Genomic DNA, 26048 nt, shown 5'->3' on the forward strand with positions numbered 1-26048 from the left:
GACTCGAGTTTTTTTCTTAGTATACGAGGAAGAATGTAATCGGAGGAAACCGGTAACGAAGTTGTAAGTCCACGGCACTGTCAGAGCGTTGACCGCCTGCGGATCCAGAGTCCGTGACACGTATACCGGGAGCTGATGATTTAATCGAGACGCTATAAGATCTGCCCGAGAATGACCCCCAGCACCGTACTAGAGCCTGAAACACATCTAGGTGAAGCTTCCATCCCCCGGGATGGATATCCTGACGACTCAGGTAATCTGCTTCCCAGTTGTCTACTCTCGGGAAGAAAACTGCCAACAGGTTCGCCGACTGACTCTCAGCCCACCTGAGAATCTGAGTTACTTCTCGCATGGCCATGCAACTACGAGTCCCGCCCAGGCGGTTGATTTATGCAACGGCTGTTGCATTGTCTGACTGAACTCTTACCAGAAGAGACGTCAGAACTGTGTTGCTTCTATGAGAGCATTGGAAAACGCTCTGAGTTCCAACACCTTTATGGGCCACCGTTGTTCCAGAGGAGGCCAACGACCCTGAAATTGATAGTGGAGGACCACTGCTAAGAGGTTGCTGGATTGCGTTCACCAGAGGAGAGCTACCCTGATAGCCGGGTTCAAACTAGGGATGTGCAGGCTCGGATAGGTTCGAGTTTGCACATTGAGTTCGGATTTTTCCCTCCAAAAAAACAGAACTCAGAAAGAGGCTAAACGTCATCTTACATGGACGAACATCATCATTCCTGGATTGTCCAGGAATGATGATGTTCGTCCATGTAAGATGACGTTTAGCCTCTGAGTTCCATTTTTTTGGAGGGAAAAATCCGAACTCAACGTGCAAACTCGAACCTATCCGAGCCTGCACATCCCTAGTTCAAACGGATCAGTCGATTCGAATTATAGTGCCTCGAAGGCAGCTATCATCTTCCCCAAAAGACGCCAAGAAGCATGGACACCTTCTTTGGCTCTGAGAATGAACTGAACTAGCAACCGGATATCCCGGGCTCTGTCTTCCAGAAGGAAAATCCTCTGTGATGCCATATCCAGAATTATCCCCAGAAACAGAAGTCTCTGGGATGGAATGAGATTTGTCCAACCGTGCTGTGATTAGAGTTTGATACAGTAAGTCAGTGAGGTGTGGTCCAAGAGAAGGAATTCTGATGGAGGTTTGATTAATAGGTTGTCCAAATAAGGAATTATGTTCAGTCCTGATGACTGAATATGAGCAATCATAACTGACATAATCTTGGTGAAAATGCGTGGAACAGAGGATAATCCGAATGGCAAGGCCCGAAACGGATAGTGATTTGCAATATGGCAAAGCGCAGGAAGGCCCGATGCGGTTCCCAAATTGGAACATGAAGATAGGCATCTGATATCCAGGGATATCAGGAACTCCGTTGGTTCTAAGCTTGCTATGACAGACTGAAGAGACTCCATTTTAAAACGATACATTTTCAGGTACAGGTTTAAGGACTTGAAGTTTAAGATGGGTCTGGGTCTGACCGAACCATCCGGTTTGGGCACTACAAAAAGGTTTGAGTAAAAACCCCATCTTGATTCACTGGAACCGGAACTATCACAGACGATACTATTAGAGACTGGCTAGTCTCTTGTAGAACCTTCCGTAGGTATTTGCAGACTCGTAGTGACGAACTGAGCTGGAGGGGAGAATTCAAAGTTTATTTGGTACCTCAGGGAAAGCAGTTTGAAACCAAACCTCTTCAGACCCATGGATTCGCAAACTTGTTGAAAATTCTATAAGCGAGCTCCCACCGCAGGAGACCCCAGGTGGGACGGAAGACCGTCATGCCACCTGTTGCTCAGCTGGCATCGGTTCCCATCTACGTGCAACTGTATGTAGTAGACCTCTACCACCCCTTGTCTGAGTGGGAGCACCTTGGGATCTACCACGAAAGGTCTGTGGCGCACTAAAGGACTGAAACGAGCGTCCTCTGTAAGTTCACCTGGGAACCAGAGCCGTTGAAGGGAGGAAGGAAGACTTACCCCCAGTGGCCCAAGATATCCATCTAATGCCGGCCCAAAAAGCATGTCACCAGTGTGCATTCTGCGTCGGCCTGCCAAGAACGCAACCAGGTAACGTCGGCCTGCCAAGACTCTGCGGCCAGAAATAGCGTAAGCGGATATTGAACTGACTGATATACTTGGATGCTTCTCCTAGATAAACTGCAGACTCACGGATGTGTTCTACTAGTAGATCCAAACCCGAAATGAACTGATCAGTCCAGCAAACCACAGCCTGGTTAACCCAGGCGGTAATAAGCGTAGGTCTAAACTGAGCCCCTGCTGCAGTATAAATACACCTTAGCTTTGACTCCAACTTATGATCAGAAGGGTCCTTCATCAATGTAGCCCCCCATACTGGAAGCGTAGCCTTTTTTGAGAGACGTGAAACAGGCGCATCAACAGGGTAGGGGGTTTCCCACTTTTCCATCATAGATGACGGAAAATAGCTGGACGGGAACCGACGAGGAATTTTGGAACCTCTTATCCTGATGTTTCCAGGCCACTGAAAACTGCTGTTGAAGTTGTTTTGAGAACGGGAAAACTGACGACCTTTTTGGTGGCTCAGTGAATAACTCACACTCCTGGGAAGCAGGAACAATATCCTCAGGTACATTAGGCACCCGCCTGACGCCAGAATTAGAGGTTCCACCCCCGTGGAGGTAGAGCCTAAGTTTTGACCGACATAATTCAAAACTTCCTGTAATGCACTTTCCTCGGTATCCTCATGTGCGAGGAGTACCTCTTACGAATCCTCTAATTGGAGGACGGTTATAAGAGGATGCTTCTGAATAGGAAGTGAAGGGAATAGTAGCAGTGGTACCCATTTTTAAGTCTACAGCACCTGGTATCCCCAGGCGGTCTCCCATCCAAGTAAAAACCAGACCTGACCCTGCTTAGCTTCTAATCCAAGATCAAATGAGATCGGGCGTGTTCAGGGTGGTGTGGCCATAGGCTAACCTGTACCAGGCTGCCTAGAGACTTGGTTAACCCTGCCACCCAGGGGGGATGAGACTTAAGAGCCTCCTTAACTCTGTCATAACACCTACCATGTCAGCAGCCCATGGAGGGGTGGGTGAGTTAGTAATGTCCATAACTAAACAAGCATCACCTAACGTGGAGCCCATAAAATGTGGCTTGGTCTGTTTGTTGCTACACTTGGAACAAACAAACGTCTTTTGAGAAGCCTTAGACATTTATACATCACCCACACAGACAGCGTAGAAATAAGGAGACAGTATACTTGTACAGATGCAGACAGTATACAGAGACAGAAGGCTGATTAAGAGAGAAGACACCCTCCCATAGCAATAAATTCCCTGCTCTTTACTAAATGCACCCCAGTAGCACTCACAGCCCTCTTTGTGAAGGATCCTGTAGTATAGGGATGCCTGGAGCAAGAGAATCCAGACTTCTGTTACATATGCTACACACCTCCTGAATCAGGGAGAGATGCAGTTATTCATTGAAGAAAACGGCAGGCACGCCGTTTTACACAGCTGTCTGCCGCGTGTAGAGGAGAGAGCGCGCGCACTGGCTAGGCTCCGCCCCCTTCTACATGCCCTAAGGGCTCCCATTATGGCTGCTATTAGCGGCATTACCTTCCCCCTCCGCGCTACACTGTCGGGCATAAGCGGGGAATGCTAGAGCCGGGAGCCGCGCTGAAGCACTATTCTAATAACAACAGACACAGCTTATTAAGCTGTGTCAGCGCCGGGCAGCGCGTAGAGGGCCGGGGAATGCGCAGCTGTTACTCACTGCGTGTCCCTGAAGTCTCTCTCTCCATGCAGCAAAGCCTTCTCTTCTTTAGCTTCATGCTGTGTGAAGGCTTGCTGGGGCGATAAGGAGCTGTCAGGTGATTTTAGAATAAGCCCTGTGCACTCCTTCCTGATTTTTATTTTCATATTAAAAAACCAGGGCGCCCAGTACCCGGACCCCACCTTTGATATTGGTGGCGAAGGGTACCTGTAGTGTAAAAGATGCATAAAAAAATATATATAAATAAAATTAAATGTATTGCTGGAGCACAGCCTGTAGTGACCAGCTCCTGGGGCACATTTTCTAAACTGAGGGCTGGTGGGGAATAGAGGGGGAGGAGCTTCACACTTTTGAATTAATTAGTGCCAGCTCCAGCTATCCACGCCTCTATACCCCTGCGTAAGCACCTTCAGTGTCCCCTAGTGGATGAAAGAGAAATTTGGACTTTCAGAGAACCAAAACGCAGACCTGCTGAGAGACCCGGTTGCAGAGAAAGCAGAAATCTGGCTAGGTTGAATTCTGTAGGCGTAGATCCTCTATGTTCACACCATGAAACATTAGCCTTCCAAATACGGTAGTAATGCTTTGAAGAAACTTCCTTTCGGGCTCTAAGCATAGTAGGGATTACCCTAGATGGGATCCCTTTACGTCTTAAGATGGCCCTTTCAACAGCCATGCCATCAAACCTAGCCTCTTTAAGTCTGGATAGACTAAAGGACCCTGAAGTAATAAATCTCTCAGTGGTAGGGGCCATGGATCGTCGATCAGCAGAAGTTGAATGTTTGAATACCAAGCTCTGCGAGGAAAGTCTGGAGCTACCAATAGAACCTTGGTGTTCTCCCTTTTGATGCATTGTAGGATTTGAGGGAGAAGAGGGAATGGAGGGAACAGATAGACAAATTGGAACTGCCACGATGCTGACAGTGCATTCACTGCCACTGCCTGCGGGTCTCTCGTCCGAGAGCAGTAGAGAGGCAGTTGATGGTTTTGTCTGGATGCCATGAGGTCGACCTACGGAAAACCCCACCATTGGACCAGCTGGTGAAAAACTTGATTTAGTGCCCATTCCCCTGGATGCACGTCCTGCTGGCTGAGGTAGTCTGCCTCCCAACTTTGACGCCCGGAACGAAGATTGCTGAAATTGTCCTTGCAAACTTTTCCGCCCAGATTAGAATCCGGCTTACTTTCTTCATAGCTGCTCGACTTCTGGAGCAGTCTTATCTGTTTACGTATGCTACTGCCATGGCGTTGTCCGACTGAACCCTGAATGCTTGGCCTGCAACCTGTCTGATAGTGTAGAAGACTGTCCTTCATTCCAATATGTTTATCGGCAGACTTTCTTCCTGTGATGTCCAGCGGCCCTGGAAGTGATGTTCTTGAATCACAGCCTCTCAGACTCACGTCTGTGGTGAGGAGAGTCCAATCCCACACTCCGAATCTCTTTCCCTCCATTAGGTGAACCGAGTTCAACCACCAGAGAAGGGATAGCCAAGTTCTGGGACTTAAACTTACCCGTTGGTGAAGGAAAAGATGGGATCCTGTCCATTGTAGGAGGAGATCTAGCCGAAAAGTCATGGAGTGAAAACAACCGTAAGGAATGGCCTCGAAGGCCGCCACCATCTTCCCCAGGAGTCTTTTGCAAACATGCACCGAAAACTGACGATGTCGAAGGACTGTCCTCACCATCTCCTGAATGGAAGTTACCTTTTTGCTGAGGGAGGAACACACTCTAAGAGAATGTGTCCATGATCACTCCCAGAAATTGTAACCTCTGCGTCGGTTGCAGATGAGACTTGGGGAAATTCAGGATCCATCCATGACTAATGAGAAGGTTGTGTGTCACTGTGATGTTCTGCAGTAATTGGTCCCTGGAATGTGCCTTCAGCAGTAGATCATCCAGGTAAGGGATAATAGTGATCCCTTGATTCCGAAGGAGACTCATCATCACAGCCATGACCTTTGTGAATACCCTGGGGGCTGCTGATAAGCCGAAGGGTAAGGCCTGAAACTGGAAATGTGAATTCCGATCTGCGAATCTCAAACGTCTGGTGAGGTTGCCAGAAAGGGCTGTGAAGGTAGGCGTCCTTGATATCTACAGATACCATGAATTCACCCTACTCCAATCCTGCAATCACCAACTGAAGGGAATCCATCTTGAACTTGAAGGATCTCAATCCATACCTAAATATTTTCAAGTTCAGAATAGGTCTGCCCGAGCCATCCGGCTTTGGAACCATAACAGACTAATAAAACCCCTTTCCAGTCTGATGTACGGGAACTGGGACCACCACTCTCTTGGATAGAAGCTTGTCTATTGCTTCTTGTAGAACGACACTCCTGTCATTGGAAACTGGTAAACCTCTGGTAAATAAATCAAGGTGGAGGTTGAAACTGAAAGTTGAGCCTGTATCCCGAATGACGAGATCCCGGACTCAAAAGGTCCGTACAAGTTTCCGTCCATACTCTTCCGATATCCTGAAGACGCTCTCCCACTCTGGGGTCTCACAGGTTAGAGGGAAGCTCGTCATGCACTAGGCTTGGTAGTGGACTTAACCTCCTGCAGAGCAGAGGTTGTTGTTGTTGCGGCGGCTCTGCCCCGACCACTGACACCACGGGAAGATGATGGTCCTCCTCTGAAGCGACTACGTGAATGACCCGGGGAGTGAAAGGACCGAAACGAGGGTCTAGAGTAAGATCTTCTAGTGGGAGGAGCCACAGAAGTCAGATAAGTTGATTTCTCAGGCTACAGGAGGTAAATCCACTTATCTAGTTCTGATTCAAATAATACACTTCCCGTGAATGGAAGTGCTTCCACAGCTCTCTTTGATTCTGCGTCTGCTTGCCAATATTTAAGTCACAGCGCCCTGCATGCTGAAATCACATGAGCTATTGTTCTGGAGGCGATATTGCAAACGTCTTTGGATGCTTCCCAAGGTAAGCTGCAGCTTCACCTATATGTTCTGCCAACGGAATAAGGTCCTCCACCGGCAGCTGGTCTCATTCAGTCAGCCAATTGTTTTGCCCACAGCTCAATAGCTTTGTTAGTCCAGCAGCTTACAATTGCAGGACGCAGAGTCACCCCTGCAGGTGTGTAAATGGACTTGAGTATTTTCCAAGCTCCTCTCAGATGTGTCTTTCAAAGACATGGCCCCAGGAACTGGAAGAGTAGTATTTTTAGACAGCCGTGAAACTGATGGATCTACTGTAGGGGGAGTCTCACAAGATATTCTGTTATATGCCTGAAAAGGATTAAAAGATAAAATAACCTCCAGGACATCTGAAATTTTATATCCGGATGTTCCCAAGCTGATGTTAGAAGAGAATCTAGCTCTTCAGACACAGGAAAAGCAATAGCCTGTCTTTGTTTCTTTAGAAAGACTGTCGAGCAGGACCTGTGACCTCTTGTATTTGCAATACCTGACGTATTCCAGAAATTAAAGCCTCTATCCCCTCGGATAATGGCTCAGACTCCTCTTGGAGTTCCTTAGGCAAATCTGGAGCATATTCACCTTCTAAATCTGGCATTATCCTCCTCCTCTGAGTCGTCTTAATGGAGGACTGAGGGTAACAGTCTTTTTTTGAGACCTGAGTAGATGATCCCGACGTGGTACGGGAAAGGGTAGTGGCTTTTGAAATTCCCTCAATGGATATTGCTAAGGACCTCGCCCCTGCTGATTCCTCTAGAGCCGCTGACCAGGAAGCCTCTCTTTCTTTGCAAGAAGTCTCCAGCTCAGCAGAGAGAGGACATAACGGATGTAACCTGCGTCCAAGATGTTGGTTCTGACATCCCCGCAGACTGTTGTTCAGTATTGCAATTGTCACACAATCGGGAGGTAGATGACCACCGCTGAGCAAATTTAACTGCACACTTTTTGCAGGTAAATAACTTTTGAGATGCTTTTGATTTGCCAGTCATGCTACATACAGACCCCACACAAAAAGTGTAGTGAAATAGGTCAGAAGAATAAACTGGGATAGAGAGGCTGGAGAGAACCATACCAGCCTTAACAGCGCTCCTAGCAGTACCAGAAAATAGGAGGGGTAACCACTGACAAATAAGTAGTTAATAACCTGCCTTAGATGCTCTCCTGACCAGCCTAAACCCCACTGTTACTTACAGACCGTGATCAGGCTTCTGTCTTGTGCAGCAGCTGTGATTCAGTAGACGCTGTCTCTGTAATGGCCACCAGCGCGCTTTTCAGGAAGTGCTGGGGCTGCTGGGAGGAAGGAGAAGGGCTGCGGAGCTAAGCTCGGCCCCCGCTAGGCGAGCTTGCACTTGCGTCTCCCAGCCTGGCCGACATACGGTTTGACTGCCCCGCTAATCGGGACAGCTCTATCTACTGTCCAGCGCTGCTGCTGCCGTTAAGGCTGTTTAGAACGTCCGGTAGGGCAGTCCTTTTACTATATAAACCGCCTGTGTAATGGTTAGCCTGGCTACCTCGCTAGTCGGGGGGCCAGGCAATACTTACTGACGCTTCTATGCTGCCGGCGGTGGCTAATGACTGTTGGGGGTCCACTATGTGCGCTGCAAGCAGCGGAATGCGGCACCCCTATATAGAGACGGAGGTCTCTGAAGTCGGGGACCCCAGGTGAACTGCATGCAATTGCGAGTGGGTCCCTCCAGTAGCTCCCACGGTGCAGACAGGCAGTGTAGCTACTGCCCATCTGTCCTCAATGCTTTGTTTGATGAAATTATCTAAACCACTGAGGAGTGCAAAAACACGTCCAGCTCCCCTCGTGGAACAAACTTAGACTGAGCTTGTGGAGGGGGTATAGAGGGTGAGGAGCTAGTCACACTTCAAAAAAATGTAAAAGTGTCAGCTCCACTCAGCACCGTCTATACCCCACTGTCTTGATGCCTTCAGTGTCCCTTATGGATGAAGGAGAAATAAGTGAAGACAATAGCCAAGTTGCTGAAAAAGCTATCTGGCAGTGTAGAAGTTAAAATGAATTAATCCATACAATAGGGTAGTAGAACTGAATGTGGGCTGTCTGTACAAGCCATTCATAAATTACACAAAGGAAAAATTAAAACAGAGCAGCAGGTTTATTGAAAGGGAACAGCTGCCATCTAGAACGTGCAAGCCTTTACTCAATGCAAACCACATCAAGTTACCTAGGTGATTTAAGCCCAAAGGGATCTATGAAACCACAACATTCATGAGGCACAGGTCCTGACGTAAGCGAACGCCGTACAATTGCCTTTTCATCACTGCCCTTCTCCTACATCTCACCACACACACAGCACTCCAGGGATAGAGGCAATTGGGATCCAAATCTCTCCCCACATTAAGTGTCTTTTTTGGTAACCACCAATCATTGAGGTCACTGCAGTGCTGCTCCTGCTCCTGGACATAACTGCTCTGTGCAGAAAAGAAGATGGCCAGAGCCCCAGTTTAGCTATTAGGATATTTGGGGAATTTACTTTGGGAGTCTCACCTATGGAAATCGTGTCCGGCAGGAGAATGATTTAATTTAATTGGAGCGCCAATACTAAAAAGATAAATACAACTCATGGTTTTTGTACAAATAAATTTAATATCCATTACATGACATGTAGAATATAAAGTTAAAAAAGCCTTCAATCAAAAGGACAAATATAGACATGATATTTTTCAGCAATAACTGCAAAATCAACTCACACGGATGACTATCCAGTTTAATATTGTTATTAGAGCAGCTGACTTGATGCGAATGTATCACTAGAAAAAAGCAAACCTACAAAAAAAAGTCACTGCATTTGCGTTGGCCCAGAACGTGTTTAAATTTACACGTTCTGGGCAAATGCATACCTATCAGTGACTTTTTTGTAGGTTTGCTGGAATATTTTTTTTTCTAGTGATACATTTGCATCAAGTCAGCTGCTCTAATAACAATATTAAATTGGATATTCATCCGCGTGAGTTGATTTTGCACAGTTATTGCTGAAAAATAGCATGTCTATATTTATGTCCTTTTGATTGAAGGCTTTTTTAACTTTATATTCTGCATGTCATGTAATGGATATTCAATTTATTTGTACAAAAACAATGAGTTGCATTTAGCTTTTTAGTATTGGCGCTCCAATTAAATTAGATGTTGCGTTTGTAGCCGTTTTCAGCTTAAAAAAAAAAAAGGAATTGGCAATTTCTCTTGAGAGCAGCCTCAAACATAAGTGGCACACTACATTATTTATTACTCTGTAGGAGAATGATTTACACAGATTTTTAATAAACAGAGCACTGAATTATTAACTAAAATGCTGTTCACTTTAACTTTGCCAGTATCAAAGATAGTTTATTGTCAGCTCCATCTTGTGTAGAGGAGACACTCACCTGTCCCTCCAGCATGTCCCTTTGTAAGCTGGGTCGTTCCTGCTCAGAGCTGTTTGTCCGTTTTAAAGTCAGACTGTTAGACTTGCGTTTCTGCTTGGTCTGTCGCGCTGCTGCCCAGCTTCCACTTTCAGTGGGCATCTCTCCTCACTTCGTCGTTTGTGGATGAATAGAAACTAGGCTGAAATAAGAGGATTCTTTTTAATATTTAATTATTTTTAAAATTAAAAGACTCAAAAAACAGAAAAACAAGAACAAATACTAAAAAAAAAAAAAAAAAGCATACAAAAAAGGCATACCATTACAAGAAATCTGTAAATGTATTCTTTTATTAGTAAAGCCTAATATCCTACGGCTAGAAGGCACCTCAAAGGTTCTGGAGAACTGTACACAACGAATGCAAAAACAAGTTGACTAAGAACAGACGGACATGTTCACAACTACATAATTACAGTGTGCGCTTTACATAATGATTTAGAGAAAGCAAAGGAGCAAGGGCCCTGCTCTGGTATCCAGTCACTAGGTCTCCGTTCACTAGGTCGACATTGATGAGGTTGATAAGGGTAGTAGGCAGACATTTCCAGGAGGCTTAGTGTTAGCATTAACGTTCGGGTTAGGGACGGACTGAGAAGCAAAATAGCATTCCAACATCAGAATCAACATGGTCAATGTTGACATAATTAACATGTTGACATTCGATTGATGAACATATATACCAAACCCCCTGCTCTCATGAGCTTACCATCTAGAAAGCATGTGTGGGAACAATTGAGATAAGAGGATAGAGAGTAGAGTTAAGAGTAGGTGTTTTAGGGTCGAATGAAACAACGTGGGGTGCACCAGAGGAATAGCAACAAGAGCAAATAAGGCAGTCAAGAAGGTCGAGGGTAGACTGAAGAGGGGTGAAGTAGGAGTAAGGAAGGCCAAAGAGGAGTATCTTACAGCAATCTAGGCAAGAGATATGATGAGGGCATGAATTAGAGTTTTAGTAGCTTCTAGGGCGAGAAAAGTTCAAATCACAGAACATTATGGAGGAAGAGACGGCAGGATTGAGAAAGGGACAAAGTAAACAAAAAATGCAAGGGTGACACTCCAAATTCAGACTTCAGAAACAAAGGGAGCTGTCATCAACAGTGAGGGGGGACAGAAAGGAGGCAGAATTTGGCTGGAGGGGATTAATTCAGTTTTGTAAAAATTGAGTTTCAGGAAGCATTGCGTTATTCAGGAGGAGATGACCGACAGACAGGAGGTAACACGGGGGTGGACATGAGAGAGGAAAATTTGGTATAGTCAACACAGGTGGTCTTGGGAGGGAAATGTTAACTCATAAGCTCACTGAGGGAAGATGTGTAGAGGAAGAAGTGAAGGAGGCAAAGGACCAATCCTTGGAGAGATACGGATAGGAAGGGGAGAAGAGGTGTAGATAGGTCTAGAAACAGAAAAGATTGGACAAACAGGAGGTGAACCAGGAATAAGCTGCATCACAGAGCTTAATGGAGTGGAGGATTTGCAAGAGCAAGATTTGGTCAACAGTGTCAAATGCTGCTGTGAGGTTGAGGTGAACAACTTAGAGAAGTGGAGTTTTGATTTGGCCATGAGATGGATATCAATGAGTTTGTGGGGGGCAGTTTTAGTGGAATGAAGAAAACAAAAGACAGATTGGAGTTAGTCTAATGGGGAATGAGGCGAGAAGAAAAAAGGTGAGACGGTTGTAAGCTACTTGCTCAAGGAGAATGGAGGCATAGAAGAGAGACAGGGCGGTTAAGACCAATCTGTATGTTGTATTCATCCACCCATAGTCATGGTTGACAAGTTAGTGCAACCAAACACTGCTTAATTACCATGCCTAGACTGAATAGTGTGTTTCATGTATGTAGTTCCAGTGATACACTCTGCATGTACACCATTTTGCCAGCTCAATTTGTGTCAATGTTAATTTGTTATCCTTCAATACAGTATGTACAGCTTTTAATGATTAGACTTAGCCACACATAGAATTTTTCACCCATATGTAAATTGTCTGCATCATATAAAATGACAATAAGCTACAATGAGGTTTGAAACTGGAAGCAGTCAATATCCCGACCGCAGAGATTCCGGTGGTCAGAATGCCGGTGTCCCGATACTTGTCAGAATCTCGGCGCCGGCATCCAGACGCTAAGTAGCGGGGTTAGGGTTAGGCACTAGGGGGAGGGTTAGTTTTAGGGTAGGGAGAGGGGAGGAGGGTTAGGGTAGGGAGGGGGGGGGGGGGTCAGGGTACCGACCGCCAGGTGTCTGTATTCTAACCCCGTCGGGATGCCGGCGTCAGGATTCTGACTGCCAGGATCCCGAGTGCTGGCATCCCGTACCCATCCTGCTTAACAACTGAATGCAAAAGTGTGCTCATGTTCTCTAATGCGCTCTATCTGTATGCATTCAAATTAACTTGCAGATATACAGATTCGTGCTCTGGTCACACAGGATTTCATCCTCTCTTGCATTACAGGAAATCAGTCCAAAATCATAATATAAATATTAACATCCACTTTCCTGTACTATTCCTGAACCCATAACATGTACCAATTTCTGAGTCACACACAAAAGTGAACACAGCAGCATCTGTTGGCGGTCGCCCATCTGCAACTTTATGAAAATGGCACACATTCCTTCCCTTGTGTACATCCATGTGGCTGAAATGTGTGAGAAACTCCTACCTTTAGCGCCTGTGCATGCTTTAATACGGATTGGTGCATCCTCATACACCACCATGGAAACTTGCACCAGCCCTATGGCAAGTGCAGTTTCTCCATCTGACCACGGCCTCCTATGCTTGCAGCAGTGCGTCTGTTAATGGCAGCAGCTTGCATTGACACGTCCACGATGCTCTCATAATACGTGCATTGAACAGTCCATTTTAGTGTGCACTAGTAGCCACCACCCAGGAATGCCCATCACTATTCCACCACACTTCCGATAGTGTCTATCCCAATCACAACAGCACCTTTGTGAGTACACTCTGTGCAACGCATGTGTCATGGTGGTTTTTAAAAACTTTCGTGCATGTGCAAATAATCACTGAACTATGTGAACATCTGCATTGCGTTCAACTCAGAATCATGCCCTCTGTGTGTGACAAAGTGACCTCCATCCGTGGTCTGTTTCTCACTCCGGAACCTCACTTGACTGATGCCATAAACTTCCTACACTCTCCATTAGCTTAATGCAGGGCTTTACTGGTTAGTCAATGTGATATAAAGGAGGATTTACAAATATTAGATTCATATATTAAGTTCAGAATTAAGCAAACAGACTTTACTAGATTACCAAAAGAGCAAGAACTAACAATTAGCCATTGGGCACCATGACCTGGCATATGAGGAAAACGGATTAATCAATGTATGAAGCATAAATACAGTGTTAGAATTGCCACTGACAAAAGCTTTGCCAGCTGGCAGAATGAATGAAAACATATCTGCCATGGCTGGTGATTACCTGAGTTATGGCAGCTATGTAAAATCCTGGACTGCTAGAGAGGACTCTGCCGATAGGAATTCCGGGGGGAGAGGTATGCAAGAACATCTCATCTGCAGGAGTAGGGGAGTGAAAACTCACCCCTCAGGTGATCCCCGCTAGAGCCCACAGCTGATGCGCTGTCTCTTACTCCCGGCCAGCTCCAGTCGGCATGTGCGGGATCTCACAAGCATCACTAGGTCCCGCATGCAGCTAACGGAGCAGGCAGCCCGCCGCAGCAGGGATAATGCTGTGGTGCTAGGGCAACACCAGCTGCAGCTGTCAATATCGATAGCTGCAGCTGTCGGAGCGGTCTGGAAAACAGACCATTCATACATTGCCCAGCTTATCAGCAGTCTTGCATAGCACCCCTGTCATTTACTGTCCAGCTCCTCATTAATACATGGGAGAGAAGTGGTATCAGCACACATACCACATGTTGATATCACTTCGGCAGTTCATACATCTACTCCCCGATCACTTACTTGTACTTGGCAACAAATTGAAGAGTTGGCAGATAAATGTTATATTGTTTAGTGCCAAATTATTCTGTGACTCTTAGTGTTTATCCATCTCAAAAATGTTTCCCCATCCCAATCAGAACGCACCATGTTTTAATAGTTTATACCACCCATGCCAAGCTATTATCTGTTAAAACCTATGGTAGTACATCTGTTAAATATTATGCCAACGCATAAATATTGTGCTTACTATAAAATGGGTGGTCACAGTAAAGCACATTAGTATTAGCTATGGGTTTAAGGGGAGCTTGTGGTAATTCAGCATAAACTATAACAGGCTCCCAAACTCTGCCATTACAGTCCACGTTTTAAGGATATCCATGCTTGAGCTTAGGTTACCTAACTAGTACCTCAGTCATTTAGATTTAGCCATCTGGACTCAAGCATGAATATCCTTAAAACCTGGACTGTAATGGCAGAGTTTGGGAACCTCTAAACTACAAAAGGTATTGCAAATTTCTCTTAAACTCTAGAGGCAGCGATACGATCGGAACCAGTAATTTTGGATGGAAAATGGGTAGAATGGACTGGACAGTGAACTCTACCACAAAATGTATAAATGAGTACCCAAAATATTAAACTAGTATTTACACAAAGGAAAGCACCATTACGCAATATAAAATATCACGTGCCAGAAACCATCTAACAAGCCCTGTTGCTCATCTCTCATCTATAAGAGTGTCATACATTATTTTTACAGAAGATCTCACAGGATTTAATGCAGAGTTGAAAGTTTTAGCTGACATTTAACAAAATGTATATATTCGCACGCTAACAGATTTGTATGCGTATCATAATGTGACTGCCTGTGTCTGCTCCTGGCTTGCTACTTGCATCATCAGTGAGAGCTTGCCTTGTCTATACTAGGTGCAGAAGCTATACCTCCTAAGAGTGCACGCTTTCAGAAATACGCCCTCACTAAACTTTGTCAGCATGAGATTACCCCATCTCTTCATTCGTAAGTGTGCATGCAATCAAAAGGTGTACAACACTGCATTGCTCGCACTCGCATTTCAGAGCATGTGCAGTGAGGAGTTACATAATAGATGCTCTGCATATACTGTACATACATTCAACTGTGCATCAGCGGCATGTTGAGAATATAAAACGCATAGACGCAGGCCAACTATTTTTTATTCTATAAATGCTTTAATTCAATGCTTCAAGTTCGCAACAATGTACCCATTTTACATAGACAAAACAAGGCTGGCAAACCCATTTGTCCCCTATAGGAGTCTATCAACTTTCAATCCAGATATCATTATCTTGATATTTAGAGTTCAGCTAAAAATATCGAGAAGAGATTAAAGTTTACAGCAGAGTTTACCAAACTTTTTTGAATCACAGTGCCCTAAAGATTCAGCATTTTTTTCACTGTACACTTAGGCCAAACAAAATATGTTATTGTGAAATTTGGCTAAAACTATTAAAACGTAAATTGTACTTACCCATCACCGTTCGGTCCAGTTATATGGTGGACAGAAATGCACTTCTGTTTGACCACATATCTTATGATGGGCAGCCACCAGCACTAGTTTTGCCTGTCACACTGATCATAAATAATGTGATAAACTTCTGGACCACCAATCCATGGCACCCCTGCAATAGCCTGTGACACCCTATTTTGGGACCGGTTTAATGTTTCTGTAGCTATTCAACATTTGGAAATGTTTAGCTTCAATAGTCGATAATGAGCTTCTCTTTTAAACACAATTATCAAGTTTATTTCTTTTGTAAGAATGGTTTGCTCCAATTAGATGACACCAGACCACTGAAAGGCAATTTCCTATGATGTTTATTTAGATCTCTAATGAGGTAATTAGTAGTCATGTAAACAATGTAAAATGATTGAATACTGGTTGTGCCCACAGAATCTGTGTATTAATTTGCAAATAGCAAGCAACTTTACTGAGGTTCTACATATTAGCATGATGGTTCTTAGTCATTGGGCTACGAATTTAAAAGCAGTTAAACACAAAATGGTTACAACATGGGGCAAGGATGATGGATCTTAACCAGTCAAGGAAACGGCTCTTCCAAAAATGTTTTAACCGTGGTAACAGTGGTCACCATTCCGGAAGTTTGACAATGAGAGGATAAATTAATGAACACTTGAGAGTGTCAATTGTAAAAATATTCAACACTTGGTTTCCTTCTTCATAACGGTAACATAGCTTTACAGTTGTTTGGTAACATGAAAAGTAGCAAAAAATACACAACAGCCAATTTATAGAGAGTAATTTCTACATGGTGGCTGGAATGCTTATGGCAAGTGACTTGAACTTATGATTATTGATATAAAGGTCTTAGCATGCAACAATGAAGCAGGTTGTATAGGTTTGGCAAACTTGTAAAAAATGTTGTCAAGGGCATTAAAAGTGCCTGCATGTCTCCACAACCAAAATTAAAAAAGAATAATGTTGTGACTGTCCAATATAGCCTGACTGACCAGCACTATAGAAAATGTAAAGAGAAATGATACAAAGGGTGGACTACAGTCTTTTTTACCCTCACAGGCATTTATCCAAGTCGGATTATTCTGCATGAATGAAAGGCAGGTATTCCATGCCCCGTGACAGAGGATTTGTACATTTCAGTTGGTGCTGAACACATTTTATTTGGATAGAAAGGGGTTCCTACAGCTACTCTACATGGTTTTTATAAGAAAAATGTAACAAATAGCAAATTAAAAAGCTTATGGCACTGTATAAATGCACAGTAACATCTAGTTATTTTTATGCAGAAAAGAAAAGAAAAAGAACAAACATTATTCAACCTCTGTCGCAAGACAGATGTTCACGGTCTCCCTCATATCAAATCCTAATCCATATATAGAAACTAAACTGCTTTTTCTGTATCATGCTTTAGAGAAAACCACAACTCTGCATCAGTATGTTTCAGCTTTCTGAATAAAGCACAATAATACACTATCCCTTAGGAAATAAAAGAAAAGTATTTAGAACAGCTGCAGCGTAATCTGTGAAAAGATTACCTTAAATCTCTGTTCTGATGTGACTTATTACCCACCTGTGGAAGTCAGGAAGAGCCACTGTACTGGCCCTTGTAGGTACAGTATGTGTCTGGCTGTTGTTGAGGGCAGCATTTAGCAGTCAATTACACAGGTTTAGCTGAACAAGCAGAATAGCTGGAACAGTTTAGAATAGTACAATCATGTTTATCCATGTGGGCTGGTAAAACATCCATCTCTCCAGTGTATTCTTCACAACACAATGTCACAATCCACACTTCCAGAAGTAATGTAACATACACATCCAAGACATGTCTATACAAGAACATATGGCTCTCTCAACATCAGAGCAGGAGCGTAGGGAGGACGGTTCCAATGGAGCGCGAGCTCCAGGCGCCGATGGTGTCTGTGGCTGTGCCTGGCTGAAGTCTCTAAGCAGCTGACATCATCGCGCTGGTGCTGCGCCGCGGCCACATGCACTTGAAAGATTAGGGAGGGGCACATGGGGCGAGTACCCCCAAGGCCCACTCTCACTGGAGCTGCAGTGCGGGAATATTTTTGCTCATCTCCAGGCTCCGCCACCCTGCGCTGCTGCCGGCGGTGGAGGCTGGAGAGTGACTGGCAGAATTGGTCCCCTCCCCGTCCCCGGCCAGTGCAGTGGCTGACACCTGACCTTACTTTGCTCCTTGCTTCCTCCTCCGGTGGTCGGGTGAGGTGACGAACTGCATCTGCACTACAGAAACTTAGGGGCGGGACATCATGACGTCAAATGCCCGAGACAACAAGGAGCGAGACTCTCATTTTGGCAGACAGCTACAGTAGGAGGATAGAACTGAGCTGAAGGCGGCCCACCCCAGGCAGCAAAGGTAATTGAGAAAAGGGGCATAATTAAATATATTATATAATGGCTGGAGGGTGAGGGGGGATCATTAATTATATAATGACTGGGGGGTGAGGGGATCATTAATTATATAATGACTGGGGGGTGAGGGGTATCATTAATTATATAATGACTGGGGGGTGAGGGGGGGGATCATTAATTATATAATGGCTGGAGGGTGAGGGGGGATCATTAATTATATAATGGCTGGGGGTTGATGGGTATCATTCATTATTTAATGGTTGGAGATGTGGGGTATCATTAATTATATAATGGTTGTGGGTGAAGGGGGATCATTAATTCTATAATGGCTGGGGAGTGAGGGCAGATCACTACTTATATAATGGCTGGGGGTGAGGGGGGGATCATTAATTCTATAATGACTGGGGGGGTGAGGGGGGGGATCACTAATTCTATAATGGCTGGGGAGTGAGGGGGGGGGATCACTAATTCTATAATGGCTGGGGGGTGAGGGGGGATCATTAATTCTATAATGGCTGGAGAGTGAGGGGGGATCATTAATTATATAATGGCTGGGGGTGAGGGGGATCATTAATTATATAATGGCTGGGGGTGAGGGGGATCATTAATTATATAATGGCTGGGGGTTGAGGGGTATCATTCATTATTTAATGGTTGGGGTGAGGGGGGATAATTAAATATATATGGGCTAGAGGTGAGGGGTTCATTAATTATATAATGGTTGTGGGTGAGGGGGGATCATTCATTCTATAATGGCTGGGGGTGAGGGGGGATCATTAATTATATAATGGCTGGGGGGGGAGGGAGGATTATGAATTATATAATGGCTGGAGGGTGAGGGGATCATTATATATAACAGCTGGGGGTGAGGGGGGATCATTAAATATGTAAGGGCTGGGGGTTAGGGGATGGATCATTAATTATATCGAGGCTGGGGGTGAGTGGGGAACATAAAATTTATAATATCTGGTGGGTGAGGGGGATCATTAAATATGTAAGGGCTGGAGGTGAGGGGATGGATAATTTCATATAAGACATTGGAGTGAGAAGACCATTAAATATATAAGAGGTGAGGAGGATCCATAGATATATTTTCTAGGAGTGGAAGTGATGAGTTGTTGGGTGGGAAGAGACCAAATCATAAATATATATATATATATATATATATATATATATATATATATAGATAGATATAGATAGATATAGAGAGAGAGAGAGAGTGTGTGTGTCTGTGTGTGTGTGAGAGAGAGAGAGAGAGAGAGAGAGAGAGTCAGGCGGGGACATTTACTACACATTAGAATGGTTTATGTGTGTGTTAATATATATGTGTATGTATATATATATTATATATATATCTATATCTATATATATCTATCATTAGTTAAGAGCCTCAGAGTTGTGGGGAGAGGAGGTGTACACACAGTGGGCACAGACAGGTAGAGGTGGTGCTGACAAGAGGGAAATGACCCCCCCCTGTCTTAAGTGCCCTGGGTCCCCGAAGCCTTAATCCGGCCCTGTTAGGTGGGCAGGGTTTTTAGGAATCTAGACTATGTATATGGGAGCCAGCTTCAAGAGCGTTTCCGTCAGAGGAGCCGGAACGTGCCCCCCCCCAAAAAAAATGAAAAGAGCGCGTTGCATTCTGGCAGCGTGGCGCCTGTCTGTTGCACAGTGTTGCCCTTTATATTTACAAATATAATTTTTAGGGCCCTGTGTGAGGGGGAATCGGTATGAAATACCGGGTGCAGCATGGCCGGGAGTTCAATTCCCGGCAGCGGCAGCCCGACAGATCAGCAGAGCCTGGCAGCGGAAGACCGACAGCGCTGGAAATCCTGATCGTCCTAAAAGGTAAACTAACCCCCTAACCCTCCTTTAGGGTGCCTAACCCTAACCTCCCCCCCCCCCAAGTGCCTTAACCTAATCCCCCCCCTTCCCCGCTCCCTAAACCTAAGTCCCAGGGGAGGTGCCTAACCCTAACCCTCCCTCCCCCTAGCCTAACTCTAACCCTCCCGGGGGGGGTGCCTAACCCTAAGTCCCCCCCAGGAGCCCTAAACCTAACCCTCCCCCCCACGGCTTTCCGCTCGCGGCGCCCGGCATCCACTCGATCGGGATGCCGGGCGCCGGTCTCCCGGCGTCGGGAAAATGACCGGCGTCTAAAATTAGATGGCGGTCATTTATCCCACGCCGGGATAAAGTAGTCGGGAAGCCGGCTGTCGGGATTCCGGCAGCTGGCTTCCCGACTGCATACCGCGTGAGGGAGGTGAGGTGAGGGTGAGGGAGGGGAAGTCAGTGGCTGAGGAGTTTTATAGTGCATGGTGCTGGCCTGCTGCAATCAGAAGGCTGTAGGGGACACGGGACATGAATCAAGGGTCTGGTTGAACCTTTGTTGTATGATTAGGACATTAATTATATTCCTACACAAACAGTCATCTTCCGGACCGTGTGATCTACTACATGCATGAATAGTGGATACAGACTGAAGATTGTCTGCCCAAGGAGAATCAATTTCTTTAGAGGTTTCCAATTGCAGAGACACTGCCATATACTGTAAGGTAAGGTGTATTTTTATTGAGTACACACAAAACTGGATTTTATTAGTGAAATTATTTTAATGGGTATTTGAGCCCTCCATGCCCCAGTTTGATACTGCCCCTAATGCTTACTTTTACTTCCCTTTACTTTAACCCCATTTGGACCTGCCTCCTTCCTGGAACACTTGCGGGGGCGCCATTGAACGCACGTGCACCGGGCGCTCTTGCTACACGCTACACTTCTGCATCAGAGCAATGCCTTCTTATAATGCACGGCTTATTCTTGTTCACTTTACAGTACCCCAGCTCATAGACAACCTACAAACACACACACCAAAAAAAAAAAATAGATTTCTGCACAGAAAATGCAATGGATCAGTCACATGACCACAGTCGAGGCAGCCATTGATCTGCTTCTCCCTCCGTTACTGTCCGCCCTCCAGGCTTTAGCTAACTCTACAACCCACACAGAGGAGACACTGCCGGGGGCAGGTGGTTTCTCTCGTCTGCCTCATGAGGAGCGCACAGCAGGCTGATGTATACCTGTATCATCCTTTGCTGTAAGGAAAAAGGTACATTGCCCATGTTCTCTTCAGGTTATAATGTAGAGATAGGGACCAAAGCTTTTGAATTCTTGTCCACCATATATTAAAGTTTGTCAAATGGCAAATAATATCTGTTTAAAAGTATGTAACAGTTCCCTTGAGATCTAAACTAAGAATGACATTCTAAGGACTGTGCTACAATTAAATGTTTAGATATAAAAAAAAAAATCCTGCCTTTAACCAATTTCAATAAAAATTATGAAAAAAAAAAAAGAAGAAGAGTTGCTCTCCCACTCATTGCTTCCCTTGTTGTATCTGCAACCTTTGTACTCTATGTATATTGGGCGAAAGGGGGTACTGGGGGTTTACTGGGCCGCGCTGTGCGCGGATAAACCCAGTACTTGTGGCCATGATGTCTAGTAAGGGGCACCCAAACAGAGAAACAAATTGCTCCGTGGGGCGCTTATCAGTATAGACGGCAAGCAAAAGGAGTCTATAACATTTGAATTGCGGCCATAGAACCCGTGATAAGTTCACGGACCCATGTGTTTTCGCTGGTGGCTTCCTCGAAAACAAAAAAAATAAATCCCTGATAATTTGCCTAAGCCACTGAGGTCCCACGGCAATGCTGGAGGCTAATTGCATAGCCCCAGGAAATTAATTAGCGTGCTGTAATTTGCAGCGGCTAATTTCACCCACCCCTAAATTGACAAACCCTTATTTAATACAGGGAAGGGAGATATGCACTTACTCAACCAACACATGTCAGGGGGCTATATGTATATATACACCCAACCAGAATTGTATCTCTAACCTACTCATCAAAGAATTGCAGTGTCCCATGCCAGGTTTCTGGGTAAAAATCTATGATAGATAGATAGATAGATAGATAGATAGATAGATAGATAGTCAAAAGTTTGGACACACCTTTTCATTCAATGGTTTTGTTTATTTAAATTATTTTCAACATAGTAGATTAATACTGAAGACTTCAAAACTATGAAAGAACACATATGGAATTATGTTGTAATCAAATAAAGTGTTAAACAAATCAAAATATGTTTTATATTTTAGATTCCTCAAAGTAGCCCCCTTTTGCTTGGATGACAGATTTCCACACTCGTGGCTTTCTCTCAATCAGCTTCATGAGGTAGTCTCCTGGAATGGTTTTCCAACAGTCTTGAAGGAGTTCCCAGAGGTGCTGAGCGCTTGTTGGCTTCTTTTCCTTCACTCTGCGGTCCAACTCATCCCAAACCAGCTCAATTGGGTTTAAGTCGGGAGATTGTGGAGGCCAGGTCATCTGATGCAGCACTCCATCACTTTCCTTCTTGGTCAAGTAGCCCTTACATAGCCTGGAGGTGTGTTTGGGGTCATTGTCTTGTTGAAAAACAAATTATGGTCGCAGTAAGCGCAAACCAGATGAGATGGCATGGTGCTGTAGAAAACTGTGGTAGCCATGCTGGTTAAGTGTTCCTTGAATTTTTAATAAATCACCAACAGTGTCACCAGCAAAGCACCCCACACCATCACACCTCCTCCCTCATGCTTCACAGTGGGAACCACACATGCAGAAACCATCCGCTCACCTTCTCTGCGTCTCACAAAGACACGGCGGTTGGAACCAAAAATCTCAAATTTGGACTCATCAGACCAAAGTACAGATTTCCACTGGTCTAATGTCCATTCCTTGTGTTTCTTGGCTCAAATAATTCTCTTCTTGTTCATCCTCAGTAGTGGCTTCTTCGCAGCAATACGACCATGAAGGCCCGATTCACGCAGTCTTCGCTGAACAGTTGATGTTGAGATTTGTCTGCTACTTGAACTATGTGAAGACTATGTAGTCTCTAATCTGAGGTGCTGTTAAAGTAGCGGTTTCTAAGGCTGGTAACTCTAATGAACTTATCCTCTGCAGCAGAGGTTACTCTTGGTCTTCCTTTCCTGGGGCGGTCCTCATAAGAGCCAGTTTCTTCATAGCGTTTGATGGATTTTGCAACTGCACTTGAGGATACATTCAAAGTTCTTAAAATTTTCCGTATCGACTGACATTCATGTCTTAAAGTAATGATGGACTATCGTTTCTCTTTACTGAGTTGAGTAGTTGGTGGCATAATATGGATTACAACAGTAGTCAAATAGTGGTGTCCACTGTGTACTAACCCTACCTCTGCACAACAGAACTGATGGTCTCAAAGACATTAAGAAGGCAAGTAATTCCACAGATTGACTCTTGACAAGGCACACCTGTTAATTCAAAACCATTTTAGGAGACTACCTCATGAAGCTGATTGAGAGAATGCCAAGAGTGTGCAAAGCCGTCATCAAAGCAAAAGGGGGCTACTTTGCGGAATCTAAAATATAAAACATATTTTGATTTGTTTAACACTTTTTTGTTTACAACATAATTCCATATGTGTTCTTTCATAGTTTTGATGTCTTCAGTATTAATCTATGTTGAAAACAATTTAAATACACAAAAACCAATGAAGGAGAAGGTGTGTCCAAACTTTTGACTGGTACTGTATGTATGTATGTATGTATGTACCGTATTTGCCGGCGTATAAGATGACTTTTTTGCCCTGAAAAACATGCCTCCATGTGGGGGGGTCGTCTTATACGCCAGGTGCACTTCAGTTGGGATAGACATAGCTGCCATAGTGGCCTTCCGATACTCGCCCGGTGCCCATAGTGGCCTCCCAATTGTCGCCCACCTCATTCTACATACCATCCAGTATCGTGCGGTATCCAGTGTGGCCGCGGCGGGTCATCAGTACAATACAGCATAGAAAATGTCCAGCAGTCAAACCCCTATCAACCCTATCATGGCACCAGCAAAAAGAAAGAAATATGATGCAAGTTTTAAATGTCATAAGCATTCGAATATAAATTAACATGTTGAAATCAAATCTGATGTTCTTTTACGTTTTATTTGGTGTGTGGAAGGTGTGCGGAAGAGGGGGTAGTCTTATACGGCGAGTATATAACAAACTCTATATTTTGAGTGGAAATGTTGGGGGTCGTCTTATACGCCCAGTCGTCTTATACGCCGGCAAATATATGTAAAAAAAAAATGCTATTCAAAACAGGTCTAAAGAAAATCAAATTTCCTTATTATATGTTGCATACAAAGAACCAGGAATATTTGCTCCTGTGCAATATCTGTGTGTACGTCAACTGGTTATCAAGTGAATATATGGTAAGTACCACAGTTAGCTCCTATATCTGCCAATTGCTTCTCTTCACTTCAACTACTACCAATTATTTCTAAGGCATTATTTGCTCCAGCCATTCTTATTTGTCTACAGCTAACCTGTAATTATGTGTGTTCAGGAAAGTGATGTGTAAGTTTGGGAATGTTCTCAAATACGCTCAATGCAGCATTAAAAGCTTACATTTACCAGGCCACTCTCCGGCCCACAAATCTTATGTACACGTGATAAACCACAACTGCATACTAATCTAAAAAATGAATCAATTACCGCCCATTTTTCCTACTGGGAAAGCTCCCGAAACTGTATTCCTACACTTAACATTTAATACAAACACTTTTTGCAAGGCCTAACATAGGAACAAACCCACACCTACAGATGTGTTTGTACACCAGGACACATCTTATTGGGCAAGACCACCTTGAAAGTTATTTTATTGGGCATGGTCAGACAACGTATCTGTAATCAATGATACTTTATAATATATTACCATTTGAGAAGAATACTGTTAAATTGTATTGATTATATTATTCGTAAACTAACATGAAGAAGTACACACAGGACTGGACAGCTTATGCAGAAAAAACATGAATGAAACTCAACAAATATGGCGTAAGAAACTGCAACAATTATGAGCATAGACAATCTAAAACAAGGCCATCAATGGGGACAGCTGTCAGCACATGGGACAATTAGAAAAAGAATAATTCAATTTATGTGAGGACTCCTCCAGTCCTCAGCCTTCGGTTAATGTTATCTCCTCCTTTTTGGGCGACTTATCTTTCCCTACCTTAGATGCGGATGGCCTGGTGTCCTTGTATGCCCCCTGGTCTTTGAAGGAAATTCAGGAAGTAATTCAGAATTTACCCAAGGGCAAAGCCCCCGGACCTGACTGTTTCCCAAATTCTTTTTATTCTGTATTCACTGACACCTTGTCCCCAATTCTTTCAAATTTATTCACAGAAGCTTCTGATAAAGGTTCTTTCCCATCCGAAATGGTAGAAGCACAAATTGTCACCATTCCGAAACCTGGTAAAGACCCCTCAGTGTGTAAAAACTACAGATCCATTGCGCTCCTTAACACGGACGTAAACATTTTTGCTAAACTGATAGCTAATTGTCTGAATCCATTGCTCCCACAATTGATCCATCCTGACCAGGTGGATTTTGTTCATGGGCGACAGGCCCCCGATAACACCCGCAGGGTTTTGGATTTAGTTGAATGGGTGACTTTAACAAGCTGCAACACTTCCTCCTCTCTCTTGACGCTGAAAAAGCATTTGACCGGCTACATTGGGACTACATGCGCCAGGTGTTGTGTAGATATGGAATCCAGGGTGACATCCTTCGGTCTATTAATGCCCTTTATTCTGGCCCTTCTGCCCGTGTGTTTAGTAACTGGTTTCTCTCCTTACCTTTCCCGATTTCTAACGGTACCAGACAGGGGTGTCCTCTCTCCCCACTGATATATGTGTTGGCCATCGAACCCCTTGTCCAAAAAATCCGCCAATCATCTGAGTTCCCAGGGCTTTCCATCCAAAATACCTCCCACAAGTTATGTCTGTTCGCAGATGATGTTTTGCTGTTTGTAACCAACCCGGATATCTTGTTGCTTCCTCTTTACACTATTTTAGATAATTATAGTGCTGCTTCCTTCTATAAACTGAATGTTACAAAAACCGAAAGCTTTACCTATTAATATTACACCTTTATCTTTATGCTCCTTAAAGAGACGTTTTCCATTTGTTTGGAAAAATTCTTCTATATCCTATTTAGGAATCAACATACCATCCTCTATTAATGCTGTATTTAATGAAAATTATGATCCTCTCCTGACCCAA

General features: G+C 44.3%; 1 protein-coding gene across 3 annotated transcripts in view; it reads right to left on the bottom strand.

Moving 5' to 3' along the window:
• The window catches only part of WDR37 (WD repeat domain 37), a 194243-nt gene that overhangs the window by 126258 nt on the left and 41937 nt on the right, over window positions 1-26048 (bottom strand). Inside the window, exons 1-2 of one of the 3 annotated variants that reach the window (XM_088463219.1) lie at window positions 17745-17825; window positions 10092-10269 (exon numbers count right to left, since the gene is read on the bottom strand). In XM_088463219.1, coding sequence (XP_088319345.1) covers window positions 10092-10229 — 138 coding nt within the window. In that variant the 5' untranslated portion in view covers window positions 10230-10269; window positions 17745-17825. Of the gene's footprint in view, window positions 1-10091; window positions 10270-17125; window positions 17652-17744; window positions 17826-26048 lie in introns of those variants that run through there. The other 2 variants (XM_088463227.1, XM_088463210.1) reach the window with 2 other exon arrangements.

Source organism: Taudactylus pleione, unplaced genomic scaffold (assembly GCF_031769625.1).
Source record: "Taudactylus pleione unplaced genomic scaffold, aTauple2 ptg000053l, whole genome shotgun sequence".
NCBI classification, from domain to species: domain Eukaryota; kingdom Metazoa; phylum Chordata; class Amphibia; order Anura; family Myobatrachidae; genus Taudactylus; species Taudactylus pleione.